We start from the raw sequence: 18,269 nt of genomic DNA on the forward strand, positions 1-18,269 counted from the left end.
CTATTACCTAATGAAGGCAGTGCGTTGGTAGAGCTTAGGATGGATATGGAGGACGGAGTAACCAAGACAGAGTGTTCCTTTTCTCTGGTGCTCGTTTTGAGAGGAGCAAAGTTGATCAGAATTTTTAGTTACAGAACCATCAGGAATTTTATTTGTTTTTTAAGTTTTCGATCAGGGAAGACTTGAAAACAAATATTAAGGCATGAGTAATTCCTCATTAATAATATCCCTAAAAATGGCAATTAAATCTCAGGCAAGCAGTTTTCTGGGGAAAAAATCCAGAATTTGAAAATACAGCCCTCCTCCTGCAGGTCTCCCCTCTCCGCCCTCCACCCCTCCCTTAATACAGCAACCTGTCCATCATGATTGTGACCCAGGTGCTGTAATATAGTGCCAATTTTATGAGAACGGTTAACAGAAGTCTGAACTATTAGCAACATTTCCTTTCCATCTTGGACACATTTTATTTGGTTTATTGTCAGACTTTGTTTTAGACTCGTTTTGAGAAGTCTGTCTTCCTTTTTATGGGTTGCTTTGCCACCATAAAAACCATGAGGCAGTTTAGATATCTGGTTTCAGGCCACTTGATTGTTCATTGATTTTTTTTTTTTATGAACTTGATTTATATATTAATTACAAGTCGTTATTAGAGATTTTTTTCTTTATGACACAAACAAACTGTCTGCCCCAGCTTTAATGAGGTACTACAGTGGGTCTGTATTGTACTTTCTAGTTGTGACCCAGGACACTCTTGAAAAAGAGATTTTTAATGTCAGTAAGTCTTTTCCTGGTTAAATAAATCTAAAATAACAAAAAATGAATACAGATGCAGCAGAGACATTCTGACTTGTAGAAAATGGGTCAAGCTCCAAAATGCTAGATCCTACGTTTCCCATAAGGCAACTATGTAGCATCTTTTGCTAGACCCTCACTGCAAAGAGTTACTTTTAGCTTGAACACAAATTGCAAAAGTCAAAAAATGCATTTGAATCCTGACACACACCCTGGAACACCTGTTAACTGCTCTATTTATATGACAGGCTGGGGGGTTAATGTAACGTCGCCTAACAGTAGTGTCCCCAGAGAACGTCGAAGATTTCTCACAGAGTTGTTCCATGTCACCTCTAAAGTATTGATGTAAAGGGTCAAATCTCACAATCTCCTCACACCAAACAACAAGAAGGGAGGTGTTTTGTTTTTAATGCAATGTGGATGAACTGACTCCTTGAATGTACCGGTATACACACCAGCTTACATAATTGCCTGGGGATTGTGGGATCCCAACTCATGCAAAGACTAAAGAGGAATAAAAGACACTGTGATTCAGTGAACTCAATAGTTTCTAAATTCACTAAATTAAGATAACAGCTCAGCCGAGAGATAACATTTTTCAATTTGGGGGGCGGACAAGTGTCATTGATTTCCTTTTTTCCCTGATTATTCCACCTCTGCTTATATACTCTGTGTAATACCCGGAAATATTATTGTTTAAGTACCAGAACCTCAATTATTTATTGTATCTAAGCATCACTTGGGCAGAGGAGAATGGTGAGGCGTTAAGAGCACCAGCAGCCACCTCATATCTGAGATGACTAGTCGTCTCCAAGGCTGATACTGTGACTGGCTCTGGACGGCTGCCCAGCTTTTCTGTGTTTGTATGTGTGTGTTTGTGCATGTGCGTTTGCGCGCATTCACGTGTGCGTGTACGTACATGTGTGCATGTGTTTATGCTATCAGTCACTTTTTCAAACAGGAAGTGTCTGATGTGTCTGCCATTGCCCAAAGAGCTCTCTGCTGCACTGTTAGACTTTTTCCCACTTTCTTTTTCTTACTCTCCCTCTTCCATACTGTTTTTCTTTCCTCAATTTTTTTTACTATGTATTCAGTTGTAGCGCATTGGCACAGGGACTGTGAATGTGATCCCCTGCTGCATTGCAGATAAAGGTGATGAATTCACCAATTCCTTACATTCAAGTTGAAAGAGAGGGGGGTAAAACAGAGCCTTTCGAGCCTTGAAGTCCTGAGTAATTCTTCCTTAGTTAGCAGATTAATTCCTCCGCTGTTTCCACTTTTACTCCAGTTGAATGACCAGCAGCCACATTCCCATCAGGGCCAAGCCTCCAGCATGCTCAGCTGCCATTTTCCCTCCATTTTGGGAAAGGCATGCTCATTTTTAGGTTCACACACACACACACGCACACACAGGACAGGCTCAGTGTTGAGGGGCTGGTGAGTTTTACACCAGTGAGAGGTGGTGCCAGTTGGAGGGATTACTGTGCCTTCATTTTGGAGTGACTGGAGGGAGAAACCAAAGATATAATTGAGAAGAAGCGTTGCAATTTACACTTACCCCCCCCCTCAACTTCGTGAATTTCACTTGGGATATAAGGACCTCAGAGTATTTCAGGTATAGTTTCAGAGAAAAACTGAGGATACATTTGGTTTATCATAACTTAGAGGTTATTAGATGTTATTTTTGAAGCTTTGTCCATTAATTCTGTCGGCCATAACATTGTACTCACCAAGTTAAATACTAATATCTGGGAAAATCAGTCAGATCGGGCAAGAAACACAAGCAGACAATTTTATTTTGGAGAGAAAACGATGGCAAATGATAAAATAATTATCCAGACTGTTAGTTTACAGACCAACTTCCTGGTTTCCTGTTCTGTGAGGGATTCTTACCAACATTTCAGGGTGCACTTGTTATCTTTCCCCATTGAACTTTTTTGTCGCGATGTTCCTCGTAGAAATGACCTCAGCAAGTACAATGTTTTCATAACTGATATAAACGTCATGAAAATCAAACCGAAGTTGAAAAAAAACTTGAATTACTTAAATAAAATTTAAGAAAAACGCAGGCTCAAAGGTTTCCAGAAAATTGTAACTCTGATTGTTTTAGTTTTTTAAAAGCCCAAACTACTAGTTTGTTTTTTCTCTAATATCCTGTTCTCTATCTATCACCATCTTTTCCATTATCTCTGCATTAGTAGAGTTAATTCTACCCAAATATCCTGTCAGGGCACTAGTTGGCTTAATTTAAAAGGCCAAACAAACTACTATGATGGTGTCTCCTCCTTCTGGCATCCATCAACCTTAGTCCCTTAATCTCTCCTGGATTTTGTTTTTCAGTTTCTTGTCTTTCACTTCCCTCACCTCGAACTGGGGTTCTGGTGTGACGGAGAATCAAGTCCGTTGCTTTCTCACACTGGCGGCGGCTAATCTCACTTAACATTTACTGGTTCCGAGTGTTGGCCCTGAAGACACTGCATGGTGTGAACAATCAGCAGCCAGCATCAGACGGCACTCACTCCATGAATAAGACATTTGTCTGCTGAGCTAATTAATCCTGAGAGGGGCCGGGTGGCATCTGCCTCAGTGCTGCGTGACAGTCACTGAGAGGAGGGAGTTTAGGACAGAACCATGTAGGGCTGGCTTGCTCTTTCCTGTATGAGTAAGCTAGAATGAGTGTGGGAGCCTGACAACTGCCTTAAGACACTGGCACGAACCAGTGCCCCCTTCTTTTGTGTGTGTGTGTGTAATAAATATGCTGACAATAGTATTTTTTTTTCCTTCTCTTTCTTTGATATATCCCACTCTTTCTATCACACACACAACAACAGCTACTAGTTCAGCCCACCTGGAGGACCTGGCATACCTGGATGAGCAGAGACACACTCCATTACGCACCTCGCTGCGCATGCCCAGACAGAGCACCACCTGCGGGCCGGGTCGCTCCGGGCAGGACCTGAGAGGTGAGCAAGACAGCGCACACACAAACACAGAGCCTCCGTACCCCTCATGTCTACATGAAAGCTGTTCTTCTGACACCCCCGGTTTATATTTTAAAAATTGAAATACACAGAAAATAAATTTGCTGCAAACAAAACTATGTTTGGCATCTGTAAAAGCAGATGCCAAAGCTGTCTGTGGACATACACACTGCAGTATGACCATTTCCCAGGTAAAAAGCTTGAAGTCAAAGCATTCAACCATCATTTACTCTAATTGAATAATGCGGTTGTGTTTCAGGTTGGGTTGCGATTATCCATTTGCTTTACATCAGACACAGTGCAGAAGCTAACACTATTGTCTTTTTCTTCCTTGAACAACAAATTTAAAGCTGATGAGCATTGCAAGACCAAGATGCATGATGAACAAGTTATTTTAAGTCAAATGAAAAGTTAGTAATCGTGGATTTGCATTTTGCATATACGTAGCTATGCTCCTATATCAGACCAGTGATGCTGCCGTGCTGTTGGTGGTGATCTGGTGTCTGTGTGTTTGCCTGTCTGAGCCAAGAGAAGTGAGAGAGACTAGGGGAGAGTGCAAAAAGAGCATTTTGTCAGGTTATGTCAACAAAAAGCTGAAATGTGTCTGTGTTCAACATTCATAGTCAGTATGTGCTTCACTGCACACTGTTAAAGTCTAGCACACAGCAAGCTCCTCCGTGATCGAGCAAATGTCCTTAGCCTCCTTACCAAATGGTCAAATGGTCTTGTGTCACAACATTGGGTGTCCCCTTGCCCTTCTTTCTCAGTCACTTAGCCAGTAATGAGCACCGTAATGGCAGCCCTCTGCCATCCAAGCGAACACAAATATGCATCCCCGTGTGTTTTAACCACCTGTTAAGACCCCACTTAGTTGAGAGTGTGCTTGGCTGAGCTGCGATGTGATTCCCCTGCCCGAGGGAAGCTAGCTGCAGACAAATGCAGAGTGAAAGAGTTTTGGAAAGAAAGAGAAAGAAAGGGAGAGAGATAAAGAGATGGACACAGAAAAAGAGAGAAAAGACGAGGAAAGGGAAGAGCTTATTCCTCCCAAAGCGTCACTGTTACTGCCAGAGCCACTTCTTGCAACCGTCCTCCTCTCAGGGCAGCCAAGTGTGTTTACAAGCCAACCAACTGCGTCCTAACATGCGTTCTGCCTCCCCGGATCAGTGTCAGAGCCTCCCTAGTGCACTGCGACGTGGAGCCAAATGACTTGAAGAACAGGGTCGTTCCTGCAGGTCATATGAGGACGAATTCCAAAAGCCCTTATTTCTGACATTTTTCAAGGTAATAGAGAGTTAGGGCTAAAGGTAGGGAATCACTGAATGAAGGACAAGTTTGGCTATTTGATTGGTTGTGTGATTGCATTAAAAATTGTCAGACACATTAATGTATTTGTGGCAAGGCTAAAAGGGGCAGTGCCTGTCTTACACTTTAGTCTAGAACAAGATATATAGTGTTGAGATGTCGACATTATGATGATGGCACTTCCCGTGACATTTTTTCTACTGATGCCACCAAAATCAAAACTTCTACATAAATATCTAACTGTGAAATTGGAGTACTTTGGAGTACATTCATGTTCTGGAGGCTGAACCCTTTCCATTTCGTACTGCGGAGCTTTCCTCCAGTATTACATTATTATATTAAGGGTACTTGCTTGACTTGGCTCGACTCAACTCGGCCACGGTTCCTTGTCCTCCTTTTTTCCCTTGCAGATTTGTACCGCCTCATGCATTAGGGGACCATGGCTGGTCATCATAGCAAGAAACCGCTGTGACCTAACGCAACACACACAAAACGTCAAAAGTGTGTTGCTTTTGATTCTCGGCATGTGGCTGTTGCCACAGTAAGAAGACAAGTTAGTTTCAAAAGAAGCTAGAGGCAATCAGCAGTCTGCAGGTGTTCACGTTACCTTTTGGTATCGCCTCAGCTCGCTTGGTACCTCGACTGAGGTGGTACTAAAAAAGTACCTGTTAGCATGTACCAGGGACTTTTTTTCGTAATGGAAAAACCAGAAAAGGCGAGTAGAGTTAAGGAGGTACCATGCAGTGGAGAAATGCCATTAGTAGCCTAATGCCTCAGAAAGCACATAATCTCACAAATATTTCAACATACTGTAACACAGAGAACGTCACAGAGAAGCTTGTTGGTTGTTTTGCTTTAGAGACCGCTGGATGCAGAGTTACAGAGGAACTAGTGGATAAGACGAGTGCTGATTATGTATTGGTGAAGTAGTAACCAGCTGACAGATGCAGCTCTCTCTCCGGTTGTGTTTTTTTTTTTTTTTCGCCGAAGCTTCTTTTGATGCCGGCCATCGGGGGCCCGAGCTGTGCTGCTTTTTTAAAGAGAGTGATTCAGACTGTAATGGACCTTCTTGTGCTCCTGCCTGCCTACCTCTGAGATTTACCACCCACCTTATCTATTCACCGCAAACTCACTCGCAAAACTGTAAACTGCACACATTCTCTCCCTCGTTTATCTTTAATTTATCTTACTTACTCTCTTACACTCGCTGTCCCCCCTCCCTGCCTTGCTGTCTTTCTACCTCTGGTGGCATACACACAACAGGCTTGTGTTTGCTAATGGTTGGAGCTTTTGGTTGATACAAATATTTTTAACTTTAGAGGGTCTTCGCTGAGGATGCATCTTAAATAGTTTGTCTTGGAAATTCTTGCTAGCACTGTAATTGATTAGACATTTCCAGGATATAGCCTGTGATATTTTATTCGTTGTCAAATGAAAACACCAAAAGCAAAAGTGAATTGATCTACTAACGAACATTGTCCGTCTATCCAAAGCTGTATATAGATGATTCCTCTGTACCATAGCGGTCGATGAACCTGGGCATTGTACAGTAGTTTATATTAAGTCAATCCCAAATGCAACAAACTGTTGAAGTAAATACTCACCGCACAAAACAGTCCCCAACAAATGCACAGTTTACTCATGTTTGTGGAAAACTGCAGTGCCTACCTGTTAAAGGTAAAAATGTTCTTTGTTAAAAACATTTATTTTACATATTGTTGTTTATAGTGAACATTTATTTACAGCAAACAGACTAAAGGATTTCCCTATTGCTATCCAAGCGGAACAACTAGTCTAGATTTGATGACACCACATCATCTTTTCAATACAGCTTCAGTTTCAGATGATTTTCTATAGCCTCTATCCACTGTTATTCCTATTGTTTGACACCACTGCTTTAATCTGTTCTCTGTAATCTGATCAATAAGATGTGATATGAATGTCTGTCTGGAGGTTATTTTGAGGGCTTTGCATGTGCGACATATTGACATAATATGCTCTTGTAGCTTGGCTGCAAGTCAGTATATAGTGTGCCAGCAAGGAAACAGTACGTGTTAAATGACAGTGTGCAGCCATAAGGAAGATCAGAACACACTTTCTGACGAAATACATTATCCATAAGCACATCCAGGTTTACAATGTTGCTCTAAGCCTACTGTGCACAGTACATCATTTCTGTTAAAAAAAAAAGATTGTATCTAAAATGTTGTTACAAATCCTAGCTGTACTCAAGCTCTCCATCCACTGCTGGCTAGAATTTTAACTGTATGTCTGAAAAACCAGACAGCGATCTAACTCATCCTCTAACTCCCACGTCAGCCATAAGAAAACGTGACCTGAGAGAACCCTTCGCCACATTACCCAGACCTTCCACAACAAGCAGACAGATCATCTAAACTGCTTCTCTTACTCCTCCCCGTCAGTTCCTCTCTTCCACCACCTCTGTGCCAACTCTCCTCTCCTCCTCCATCTTCCAGCGTCTCCTCCTCTCCTTCTCCTCCTCCTCCTCTTCTCCCTCCTTCTCAAGGCTGTTCAGCCACCGTGAGTCATCCTCACCTGGTGAATAATTAAAACGTCTGAGACTCTCGCTCCGTCTGGCCATGGAGGGCTGCTGGTGGTGGGGAGGAGAGGAGGGGGGTAGGGGGTTGGAGTGATACCTTGCTTAACGTCGCCTGAGGGGGAGTGTTATGACCCGGATTATGAGCAACTGACTTCCATCCATCTATCCCTCACACACACATTTGCTTCCAATGTCCTGGAAACAACTCCCTCAGCCCCCTTTCACAACATGGCTGCCATGTTTTCCTGGAATACCTGACACAGTGGAGCAGTGGGGGCTGCACAAGTTAGCGCGTACAAAGTGGTGGGATCGTTTTTGCCATTTGGAGTATGGTGTGCGAGGGTGTGTTTTTAGTAATTCCACAAGGACGGAAAGAGCTTTACATTTTGCATTCAGTCGTGTCCCCCCGTCCCCCCCACACGCGCACACACACACACACACACACACACACACACACACACACACACACAAAATAATTGGAGTAGCACCACTTAAAACAGAGTATCTGTGAGTTTTTAGCCTTTTAATTCAGTGGCCGATGAGTTTGTAAATGCAGTATTTTGCATTTACTATCACCAGTGTTGCATCAGGTCTTTTCTTTGACAGCATGACATCCAACTGGAAGAATATTACATCAGTTTGTGAATTATAAACAGAATAGAGTAGTCTGTATGCTGCCTCTTTCTGTCTCTCTGACTGTGAATGTTTATGTGGGTGTGTTGTTTGAGTTATCACTAAAATAATCTGACCGGGGGAATATGGATGAAATGTCTTTTATTACATTGGGCTGCTGCTGGCACAGAGCTTAGTGCAGCAAAATGCAATGCTGGCCATGCACTCAGCAGACAGCTTTTCACCCAGTTCCAGTTCCAGGTATATCTGTTCATACTTATTGCTGATTGCATAAGTAAGAATATCCTCAGCATGATCAATGCATTTTTTTTTCTTACTTTGCGATTATAATTAGCATTCCTGGTATTTTGGAGTGCTGTATAGTAAAAGAATACATTATGCGCAATATCAGCTTGTTATGTAGCCATGCTCCTACTCAGCACACTGGAGTCATTTACAGAAGACATACAGCTCAATTGCAACACTCACTCACTCCTTCCCTGCCCGCTGATGTATTTTGCAGGACTGTACCTGCACACAGTATAAAAAATATCTGCAGACACACACAAATTCTGCATGCTCTTACCATCTTATCTGACCAGTCAAATGTATGATACATATATCCTACAGCTCTGACTTACAGTGTGCTTATTACCTGTGTACTGAAGAGTGTAAAAAGAACTACTGCACTGGCTGTTATCTGTCCAGCAGCTTTTCCTCACTGGTCAAATTGAACCTCAGTAAAGTAAAAAACTGAGGTGTAAATACAATTTTACAGTTTATCTGAGGCTTTGTGTAACCACTCCAAATTTGGGATTTTTCTTGTACGGAGGTTGATTACTTTATGTTATGCTACCTTTAGCAGCCTGTGATATCACACACAGTAGTCTGTGGAGCTGAGGTTGGAGGGGTCGAAATACTGGTTGAACTATATTCAATTATTTTTTATGGGCATTGATGGATCTTGCTCGGCGCAATGGAACCAATTAAATTCTCCCAAAAGTGCGAACCTTCCCCAACCTTCCCTCCAGACTAGTGGAGGAATACGCTCATACAAATCCAAAGGATTTCAATTAGTAATCGACCCCGGTCTGGTGGTTTCCCATATTCCTGACATCATGATGTGCTAATGCTATCGCTGCTCCTGTTGTTGTTGTTTTTTTTTCATTGAGCTACACCTTGTCCTGTGCTCTGACACACTGCTGCCAATTCCCATTGTCCTCACTGTCTCTCATTACTCTCTTTCACGCTCTCTCTCTTTCTTTCTCTCTCTGTCTTTTGCTTGCTGTTCGTCTCAGCTTCCGCTAATAACACCCATGCCTGGCAATCGCAGTCACGTAAGTTACTTTAATTTTGATTTGATGCATCAGGCAGGCACGTTTGACTCACATTCGCCAAGCTTGCTCACTAGTGCTAAAGCAACATTTGAATAAATGACAGGAGGAAGAATGTTTTTATTCTCAACGCTCAAATCAGTCTTAAAAGATAGGACCCAGGAGATGGCACCCAGAAGCAGCACACTTAATTTGACATTGAATTTATCACACCGCTTCACAAGTCCATACCAGATTAATGTTACCATCTTTAGTCTTTAATGGTCCATATGTTCTGCTAAAAAGATGCCCAACCCCTGCAGTTTAGTAACTCCCTCTAGTGAGTAAAATCAAAAGTTGGCAGTGGCTGTTAAAGAAGCCACTCATCAACTTTTTTTGCAATTTTTTTCAGTTGCAACCAATTGAGCTTAAAGCAAACCAATCTGGATTGTAAAATGAGTTTCCCATTGAGTTCTTATCTAAAACGTCTTGCCCTCACCATTACATAACTACTGTATGTTAATCCTACTTCATTTTGCTCATAGTGAGTACATAGTCAATACTTTTTAATTCCAAAGTTTAAGCTATCAAGCACGTTTCACACCCAGCCCGTCCATATATGTTCAAAGGATTAAAGGATAGTATCCTGGAGTACATCTGAATTGTCGACACAACAGTATATATAAAGTCTAGGATTAGGAGCCCTTTCTAGTAGGTTATTAACTTTTTTCAGTGATCTTTAAAGTTAAATTACATGAATGTAATGTTTATCCTTTATATTTCTAATATTAAAATCTACAAAAACACACTTATTTAGTTGTAGGTTGATGTGTAAAAGATTAAATCAGTGGCGGATTCAATACAATCAAACGATAATACTTGGTATGTGTTAATGACTATATAAGTGTGTTTACATACATATGTATTAATATATATTAATCCTATACAGTATCTATGCACCCATGAGTATTATTAGCATGTGAGTAAAGGGGCTTTTTACGCCCCGTAACTAAGCATAATTCAGTCTCCAGAAGCATTGCTGCAGACTCTTGATTGTACAACATTAATTTTTGCACATTAATGTGGCTTATAACTTTTATTCTTAATTTTCCTGATCCTAGTGCGTTTTGCACCCTATCGGCCTCAAGACATCGCCCTCAAACCTCTGCTATTTGAGGTACCGAGCATCACCATGGACTCTGTCTTTACGGGCCGCGAGTGGCTCTTCCAGGAGATCGATGCCCACCTCAACAGCCCCAACGCCAGCACCAACCGCGGCGTGGCGGTAGTAGGCAACATCGGCTTTGGCAAGACAGCGATCATCTCTCGTCTGGTGGCGCTCAGCTGCCACGGCACCCGCATGAGACAGATTGCCTCTGACAGCCCTCAGGCCTCACCCAAACGTAGGCATCAACTTATTTCTACATGCGATTTCATTTGTTTTGCTTCCTTTTATAATTATCAGTAAAGATGGAAAATTCTTTCTTGAACTCCACTGTAGAATTTAAGTATTTTTATAAAATGTTGGACAGTCTCACTTAATCATTTGTTTTGAGAGTGGCAGTGTGAAAAGATGGCATGAATGTGTCACGTGTTAGAGCTGTCCCTGACTCTGTTGTTGTCTTGTGTCCAGATGGAGAGGGGCCCCCTCTCACTCAGCCCCAGCCCACACATGGCACCCTGGGAGGAGGCAGCTGTCCCGGGACCCCTGAGATGAGGCGACGTCAGGAAGAAGCCATGAGGAGGCTGGCGTCTCAGGTACCAGATACACCTTGACCATGTACACACAAAGAATTACATATTAGTCTCTAATTTACAGATAAAATGCACCTAATACTACCAAAAGATTGTTGGTGGATCTTTATATTTGAATACTTTTTGATTTCTCCTCCCATTGGCCTATTTTACAAATCCAGTCTATCTATTTTTTCTGACATTTACTCCAAAAACGTGTGTGCATGTGGTGATTTTAATTTGCAATTTCAAGTTTTCAATTGATGGCTGTAAAATATTAAAAGATGAGTGCACAAGCCTGAGCCACATATGAACATTTCCACCTCTCTAAACCACTATTTCCACTTTTCCTTTCACAGCGGTATGAAATGAAAAGAAAATGCATGTTTAATGACCACATAATATGTCAGGGGTCTCATTTGCATAGAACTGTTTTGTCAATTCTTCCTTTCATCTTTTCTTCATTAAATTTGCATACAGGATTGTTAAGAGGAAATGTTGCCGGATCACTAGAATGGTCATGTGTAGTATGATAGTACATTTCATATTGTTTATGGTTCAGCGTAACATCTTCAGGCCTCAATCTTTAATGATAATTTAAAAAGCTCAGTGATAACAGAGGTGGTAGACCCTTTTTTATCATTTTAAAAGAGAAGTTTTAGAAGTGTTATGCTTCTTTTTTTTTTTTAAACCCTGTTACTTAGTAATTAACTTGAACCTGCCTGCAACGTGCACCTGTATGATTTGTGAATCCGGCTCTTTTCTCGGCTCCTCTCCCTGTCTGCTGTTGCACCTCGTCCCCGTCCCCTGCTGCTTAGCCATCTGCATCCACAGTCCCAGCCTGATGCATTATGCAGATGTGTTTAAAAAAGAAAAAACAACTTTGCCAGGGAGCCTTATTAAATATTTATACCTGCAGAAACCAATTTCCCAGCCAAGCTATTAGATCTTGTCAACTCTGTGCATTAATAATTAAGGTTACTCCCTTTGTCACCCCTTTTGTTTTAAAGCCCTTTATCCCATTGTGACCGAAAATTTGCATTTCATTTTTTCATCCCTTTTTCTTCACTGCCCCTCCGATCGCTGCCACCACCTCTGAAAATTCAAACTCTTTGTGATCTCTCACACCCCGGGAGCGCTTGGTCACAGCTGGTTCTACTGATTTGTTGACTAACCTCCGAGAAAATTCACCTGCCCTCCACTATCCTCTAACTCCACTAAAATGTCCATGCAAAGACTATTTATTCATTTAATCATGAACATGTATCCAGTACATGACTGTGAAATCTGACAGTTTAGACTCCTTTGTGCCACAGTCATCAAACACATGAGCATGCATGAGCTACCTCCGAATCCGTCTCTCTAGGCAGCCGGAAGCAATGAATTATTAATAGCTAAAACCATACAGCGAAACAAGAAGTATTATGTTTCATTATAATGCAATCATCCACTATGAAGTTGACTCAATCACAAATGAGTTGTAGCTGTAGACACTGGGAAAACTGAATGTGCTCTGTCTGAGCCCAGAAACAAGTGTTATATCTAAAAGTGTGTCATGTGACTTCCATGCTCCCTGACACTGATCTCCTGTTTTTGCAATACCCAAAGGTTGCTCATGTTTACATTTACTTTGTATTTGACTTGGCTGCAATCTTCTCCCAACTCGCTGTCGCCCCCAGGTGGTGGCGTATCACTACTGCCAGGCAGATAACGCCTACACCTGCTTGGTGCCGGAGTTTGTGCACAATGTGGCGGCTCTGCTGTGCCGCTCTCCACACCTCGTTGCCTACAGGGAGCAAATGCTGAGGGAGCCGCACCTACAGAGCATCCTGAGTCTGCGCTCCTGCGTCCAGGACCCCCTGGCCTCCTTCAGGAGGGGTGTCCTAGAACCCCTGGATGCACTTTACAAAGGTGATACACTTGTAGTCAAAAATAGAGTTAACTCTGTTCAGTTACTAATTGCATCTGTTCAAATTCCTCATACTTAAAAGTGATTTAAATTTCCCAAAACTCGGATTAGAGCAGCCACGGAATAGATAGAATGTAGCAAACGCGTGTAATGTGTAAAAAAAAGAATAAGAGCACTTTAAAATGATGGCTATGCAGCTTAGACTTTATATCAACAGCTGACTTTTCAAACGCAATGTGCACCATTTGGGGCTTAAAGGGAAAAGCTGACATTATCTCTTCTGAGGTAACCTGTGTGTGAAATCGTGCAAAAATATTTAGTACGTAAGCCCTGTATTTAATCGTTTTTAATCATTTACCTGATGTATTTTACATTCTTCATAATAAACTGGAATGTGTAATAGTTTAAGTATTTTGCATAACATTCAAACCATAGACTATGATTCATACACAGTGCTTTTGGCGATTTGTAATTCATGCCTCTTCAAGCCTCAATATTCAATTCATTCTTTGACTCGAAATAATGGGTGCATGATATTAGAGGTATCTAGTGCACAACCTGCTCAAGATAATCAACATCAAAGTTTTTAATCTCAGCACTGGAAGTGAAATTTTCATAAAGCTCTTAACTTAATAAACCACACACCGCTTCACTGGTAAAACAAAATTATGAAGTGAAATATGACTTTGTGGCTCTCCCAGAAGTGTAAAGCTTTCATCAAAGAGAAGATAAGCGACTCCTGAGAAAGACCATGACATGTGGCTGAAAGCTCTGGTCAATTCGATTTTTCTTTTGTTTATTTGCTCTTTCCAACATTGAACATTCAGGCTAAAGATTCAGATTGTTTTTCATCACTGTCCATCTTCTAAATATAAATATGATACAATACAATACACTTAATTGTCCCCGGGGTGGGAAGATGCCAGTCAACACATAGAAACTGTCGATCAATAAATATAGCTGGTGCAGTGGTAGCAGGTAATAAGTAAATACAAGGTCACATTTAATTAAAAAGAAATAAGTAAAACATATTGCTACTATTCAGCTGCAGCATTGCACTTGACCACATTATATTACTTTGAGGTTCTAAGTCTTTCAGAGACTTTTGTTAAGACGGCTGATGGAAAAGCAAATGTGTTAAAGAGTATCTTGTTTTCATGCACTCAATCTTTTTCAGAGAGGAAGATCAACTCTGAGGAGGACCTCATCGTCCTCATAGACGGTCTGAATGAGGCAGAGTTTCACAAGCCCGACTACGGAGACACCATCGTGTCCTTCCTCACCAAAACCATCAACAAGTTCCCTCCCTGGCTCAAACTGGTGGTCACAGTCAGAACCACGTTACAGGTAGAGGACAGACAGGTGGTTAGCGGTTTGTCTTTAACTATACAGATTATAAATCCAACTGTTTGTATCTGCTCTTCTGCTGTTTCATATTTAATCAGATTCAAGTGGTTCTATTTAATATTCAGCATGGAATGACTTAAACAGCAGCTATCTCTTTATTGTAATATTCTATGATTGTTATCACTGCCACCTACAATGTTTTTAAATTAATTATTTATCAGCGGGTTATTTTTTAATCACTTGGAGGCTGCTAACTGATCATATTGAACTTGTTTTGAATGCAACTCCTTTTTGACTCTGACCCTTTCATTTTCCCTCTAGTATGCAAAGAACATGAAAAACAATGTTTCTAAAATCTGAGTTTTTCATTTGTGTCTCTGCTGTCTTAGCCTCCTTTCCGTTCACCTTTCTTTCATGAGAAAGACATAGATGAAGACTAGTTATTGATAGCATGTTGTACTTAATTTGTGACCTGTATTTAAATCATTTTATCCTTAATAAGTTTGTCCTCACCAATTTAACAAATTTCCTGATTCTGACTGTTCAGGAGATCACCAACGCTCTGCCGTTCCACCGCATCTCACTGGACAGCCTGGAGGAGAATGACGCCATAGACCAGGACCTGCAGGGCTACATCCTGCACCGCATCCACAGCAGCCCGGAGATCCAGAACAACATCTCGCTCAACGGCAAGATGGACAACACTACCTTCGGCAAGCTCAGCGGCCACCTCAAGACCCTTAGCCAGGGCTCCTATCTGTACCTTAAGCTCACCTTTGACCTCATCGAGAAGGGCTACCTTGTGCTCAAAAGCTCCAGCTATAAGGTACAGTGTCAGTTTGGGATTGTTTTTACAGGTTTAGCTTAGACCTGAAATCTAAATTAAAACATCTTAACGTGAACATATTATTAGCAGATATAAATCGGCCTATTAGTGAAAACAAATTAATGATAGGCTTACTGGCCTAAAGGTAAGGTAGACACTACGGTAGCCATCCACAGATTAATCCTAAGAATTCACTCTGTCACATGTACAATTTAAACAAGATTTATGTAATCCTGCCAACAATTATTATTTTAATAGCTTAGTGTTCTACTGCCCCGAAAATGCCCCGAAATAAATAAATAAATAAATAAAAAATAAGAATAAGTGTCCCTAAATCGGCTTTAAAATCACAGGAAAAAAGATGCTCCTTTTAACCGCAGAACTTGTTTGAGAATCATCGTGTTTTAATTTTTTTCATTATTAAAGTAAACCAGTGATGGTTGCCTATACATTAAATGGTACACTGCAAACAGGAACTCCTGATGGCTAATTTAGCATCATTTTGTGGGTGGGGTATATACAAAAAAGTAAAAAATAATATGCTAAAATATCAACAAACAAGCTTAAAAAAAAACAGGTCTCAATTCTAACACCCAGCCTAACTCACTAAATCCATAGCAACAGGGAAGAGATGAGGTGGATGATTTGTCTGAGAGGAGGCCCGCTCATGATTTGCAAAGGCAACGCTCAAAAGCCATTTTTTATTTACCTGCACTCTGACATGCTTTATGTAAAAGTAAATCTTCTTTTGGACAGTCAGAACCCAACTCCTTTTTCATAAATAATGCAGCTGAATTGTTTTAGTGTGTATTTTATAATGAAATATTTTATCACACACCCTCAGGTTCATTTACTTCCATGTATTCAGAAGTGCTTCCAGACTCCATAAAAAATGATATCTGATGCATTTACATTTTCCTCTCTGAGAAAGACCACGTGGAAAAGTTGAGGACACGCTGTACAAACACGATGCATTATTCATTTTCTGTAGAGCTGCTCCAAAATGAAATCAGCATCATTCATATTTGCTCTTCTCTTCCTTAGGTGGTTCCAGTCAACCTGGCAGAGGTGTACCTGTTGCAGTGCAACATGCGTTTCCCCACGCAGTCATCGTTCGAGCGGGCACTTCCTCTGCTCAATGTGGCCGTGGCCTCGCTTCATCCGCTGACCGATGAGCAGATATATCAGGCCATCAACGCCGGTTCTCTGCAGGTAATACTCTCAAAATATACCTCAGACCTTGAGACCGTTTTAATATCTCAAGGCCTTGAATAGAATGGATGTTTTATAATAAAGTATTAGAGCCAACCTTCTACTGAAGTACAACATTTAAGAAGCTGGATAAGCACATAAGAAGCTGAGTCCAGACTAGTTCAATGATAGCCAGACAGATTATTTTAAGCGAATGGAGGAATGAAGGGGTGCCTTCAATCCAGGAGTGGGTTTGTGAGATGGTCAAGGTGGTGGCGTTTGAATAAAAAATGTCATGTTGTGAATTGTATGTTTAAGAAAATAAAAATTGTTGATCCCAAAAAAGTAATATTTTAATTTAAAACAAAAAAGGTGGAAATATTTTAGTTTCCGTGTGATATCATCTCTTGCTAACATGTGGTATTACTCTGTCCTTGAGCTAAAATAAATGAGGCAGTAAGTCAATCATAATTTTATAGCATGTTATCAAATTTTTATTTAACATAGCATGTATACTTTAAGGCCCTGAAAACAGCATCTTACTATGCCTGATGAGACCCACGTGAATTTCCTGCCAAACTTAGAGTAGCTTTAGTTGTTGTGCGTTACATTTCTGTATTTGGTTTGTTGTCTCTTAAGTGGGCTGTTAAGCTTTGGAAAAGGGAGGTGTCACGAGCTTCTGTGCACCAATCAGGATTTAGCAATATTTGATTGTGTTGACATTATTTTGTCATTAGAATCTGATCAAACCACACATTTTTTACATCTTTGTTGCTATGTTGCGGTACTGTTTTAATGTTATAGAGGTATTAAATATACACTAAATAGACAGCAATGCCAGTTTTCAGAAGAAAAGATCATCTTGTTTGGTTTTTATTTAAATGAATAAATGCGTTTATATTTTTGCTGGCAGAGTGAAAGGTGCAATAGTGGTGTGCAGCTTGCTATCAAGAAGAAACAAAGAGGACTTTTTGTGCACTGAGCAAAATTGACATGTATTATTAAATCCGTGAGAAGGTTAATGTGCACAGTGTTTTGGATTTATTTGTGTTTGTAAATGTCTGAATAATTAAAAAATGTCTGGCTGCAGGGCACACTGGACTGGGAGGATTTCCAACAACGTGTAGACAACCTGTCAGTCTTCTTGGTAAAGAGAAGGGACGGTACCAGGATGTTTGTTCACCCGTCCTTCAGGGAGTGGCTGATCTGGAGAGAAGAAGGAGAAAAGACAAAGTTCCTCTGCGATCCGAGGTGAGGACGGACAGGAGATACCCGTGGACTGGATCTGCGATCATACTGAATGTTTAGAAAGAAGGTTTATGCTCAAAGTCTGCCCAGGTCTTAACGTGGACATATTATGCTTTTCCATGTTTGCTGTCATATCTAAAATGTTGGATTTTCATGTTAAACGTGGGGTAAACGTAAATAATGAGGTAAACGTATTTTAGAGTTAAACTGTCCGGTTTCGAACTGTTCTGAGCACTCCGGTTTCAACAGTTTTTCTATTCTCGGCTAACTCTTACGCAACTCTAAGCCGGCCTTCTATGATTGGTTATCTGCTCCAGGTAGGCAGGACTGAAGGTTTTTTTTTAAAGCCAAAAATTAAAAACTATTAAGTACAGGGAACATGTGCGGTTGTGAAGTATTTGGTTCAGAGCGCACCGGAGATTCCAGGAAAAGCTCTGGCCAATCAGAGCAGACC

At 41.0% G+C, this 18,269-nt stretch overlaps 1 protein-coding gene across 16 annotated transcripts in view; it reads left to right on the forward strand.

Moving 5' to 3' along the window:
- The window catches only part of tanc2b (tetratricopeptide repeat, ankyrin repeat and coiled-coil containing 2b), a 136,682-nt gene that overhangs the window by 104,318 nt on the left and 14,095 nt on the right, over nucleotides 1–18,269 (forward strand). For 13 of the 16 annotated variants that reach the window (XM_034861431.1, XM_034861430.1, XM_034861425.1 and 10 more), the window contains 9 exons: nucleotides 3,624–3,755; nucleotides 9,546–9,584; nucleotides 10,682–10,963; nucleotides 11,194–11,318; nucleotides 12,974–13,205; nucleotides 14,381–14,550; nucleotides 15,098–15,376; nucleotides 16,421–16,588; nucleotides 17,658–17,818. In XM_034861431.1, coding sequence (XP_034717322.1) covers nucleotides 3,624–3,755; nucleotides 9,546–9,584; nucleotides 10,682–10,963; nucleotides 11,194–11,318; nucleotides 12,974–13,205; nucleotides 14,381–14,550; nucleotides 15,098–15,376; nucleotides 16,421–16,588; nucleotides 17,658–17,818 — 1,588 coding nt within the window. The remainder of the gene's footprint in view (nucleotides 1–3,623; nucleotides 3,756–9,545; nucleotides 9,585–10,681; nucleotides 10,964–11,193; nucleotides 11,319–12,973; nucleotides 13,206–14,380; nucleotides 14,551–15,097; nucleotides 15,377–16,420; nucleotides 16,589–17,657; nucleotides 17,819–18,269) is intronic. The other 3 variants (XM_034861428.1, XM_034861441.1, XM_034861429.1) reach the window with 1 other exon arrangement.

This window comes from Etheostoma cragini, chromosome 21 (assembly GCF_013103735.1).
Source record: "Etheostoma cragini isolate CJK2018 chromosome 21, CSU_Ecrag_1.0, whole genome shotgun sequence".
Taxonomy (NCBI): domain Eukaryota; kingdom Metazoa; phylum Chordata; class Actinopteri; order Perciformes; family Percidae; genus Etheostoma; species Etheostoma cragini.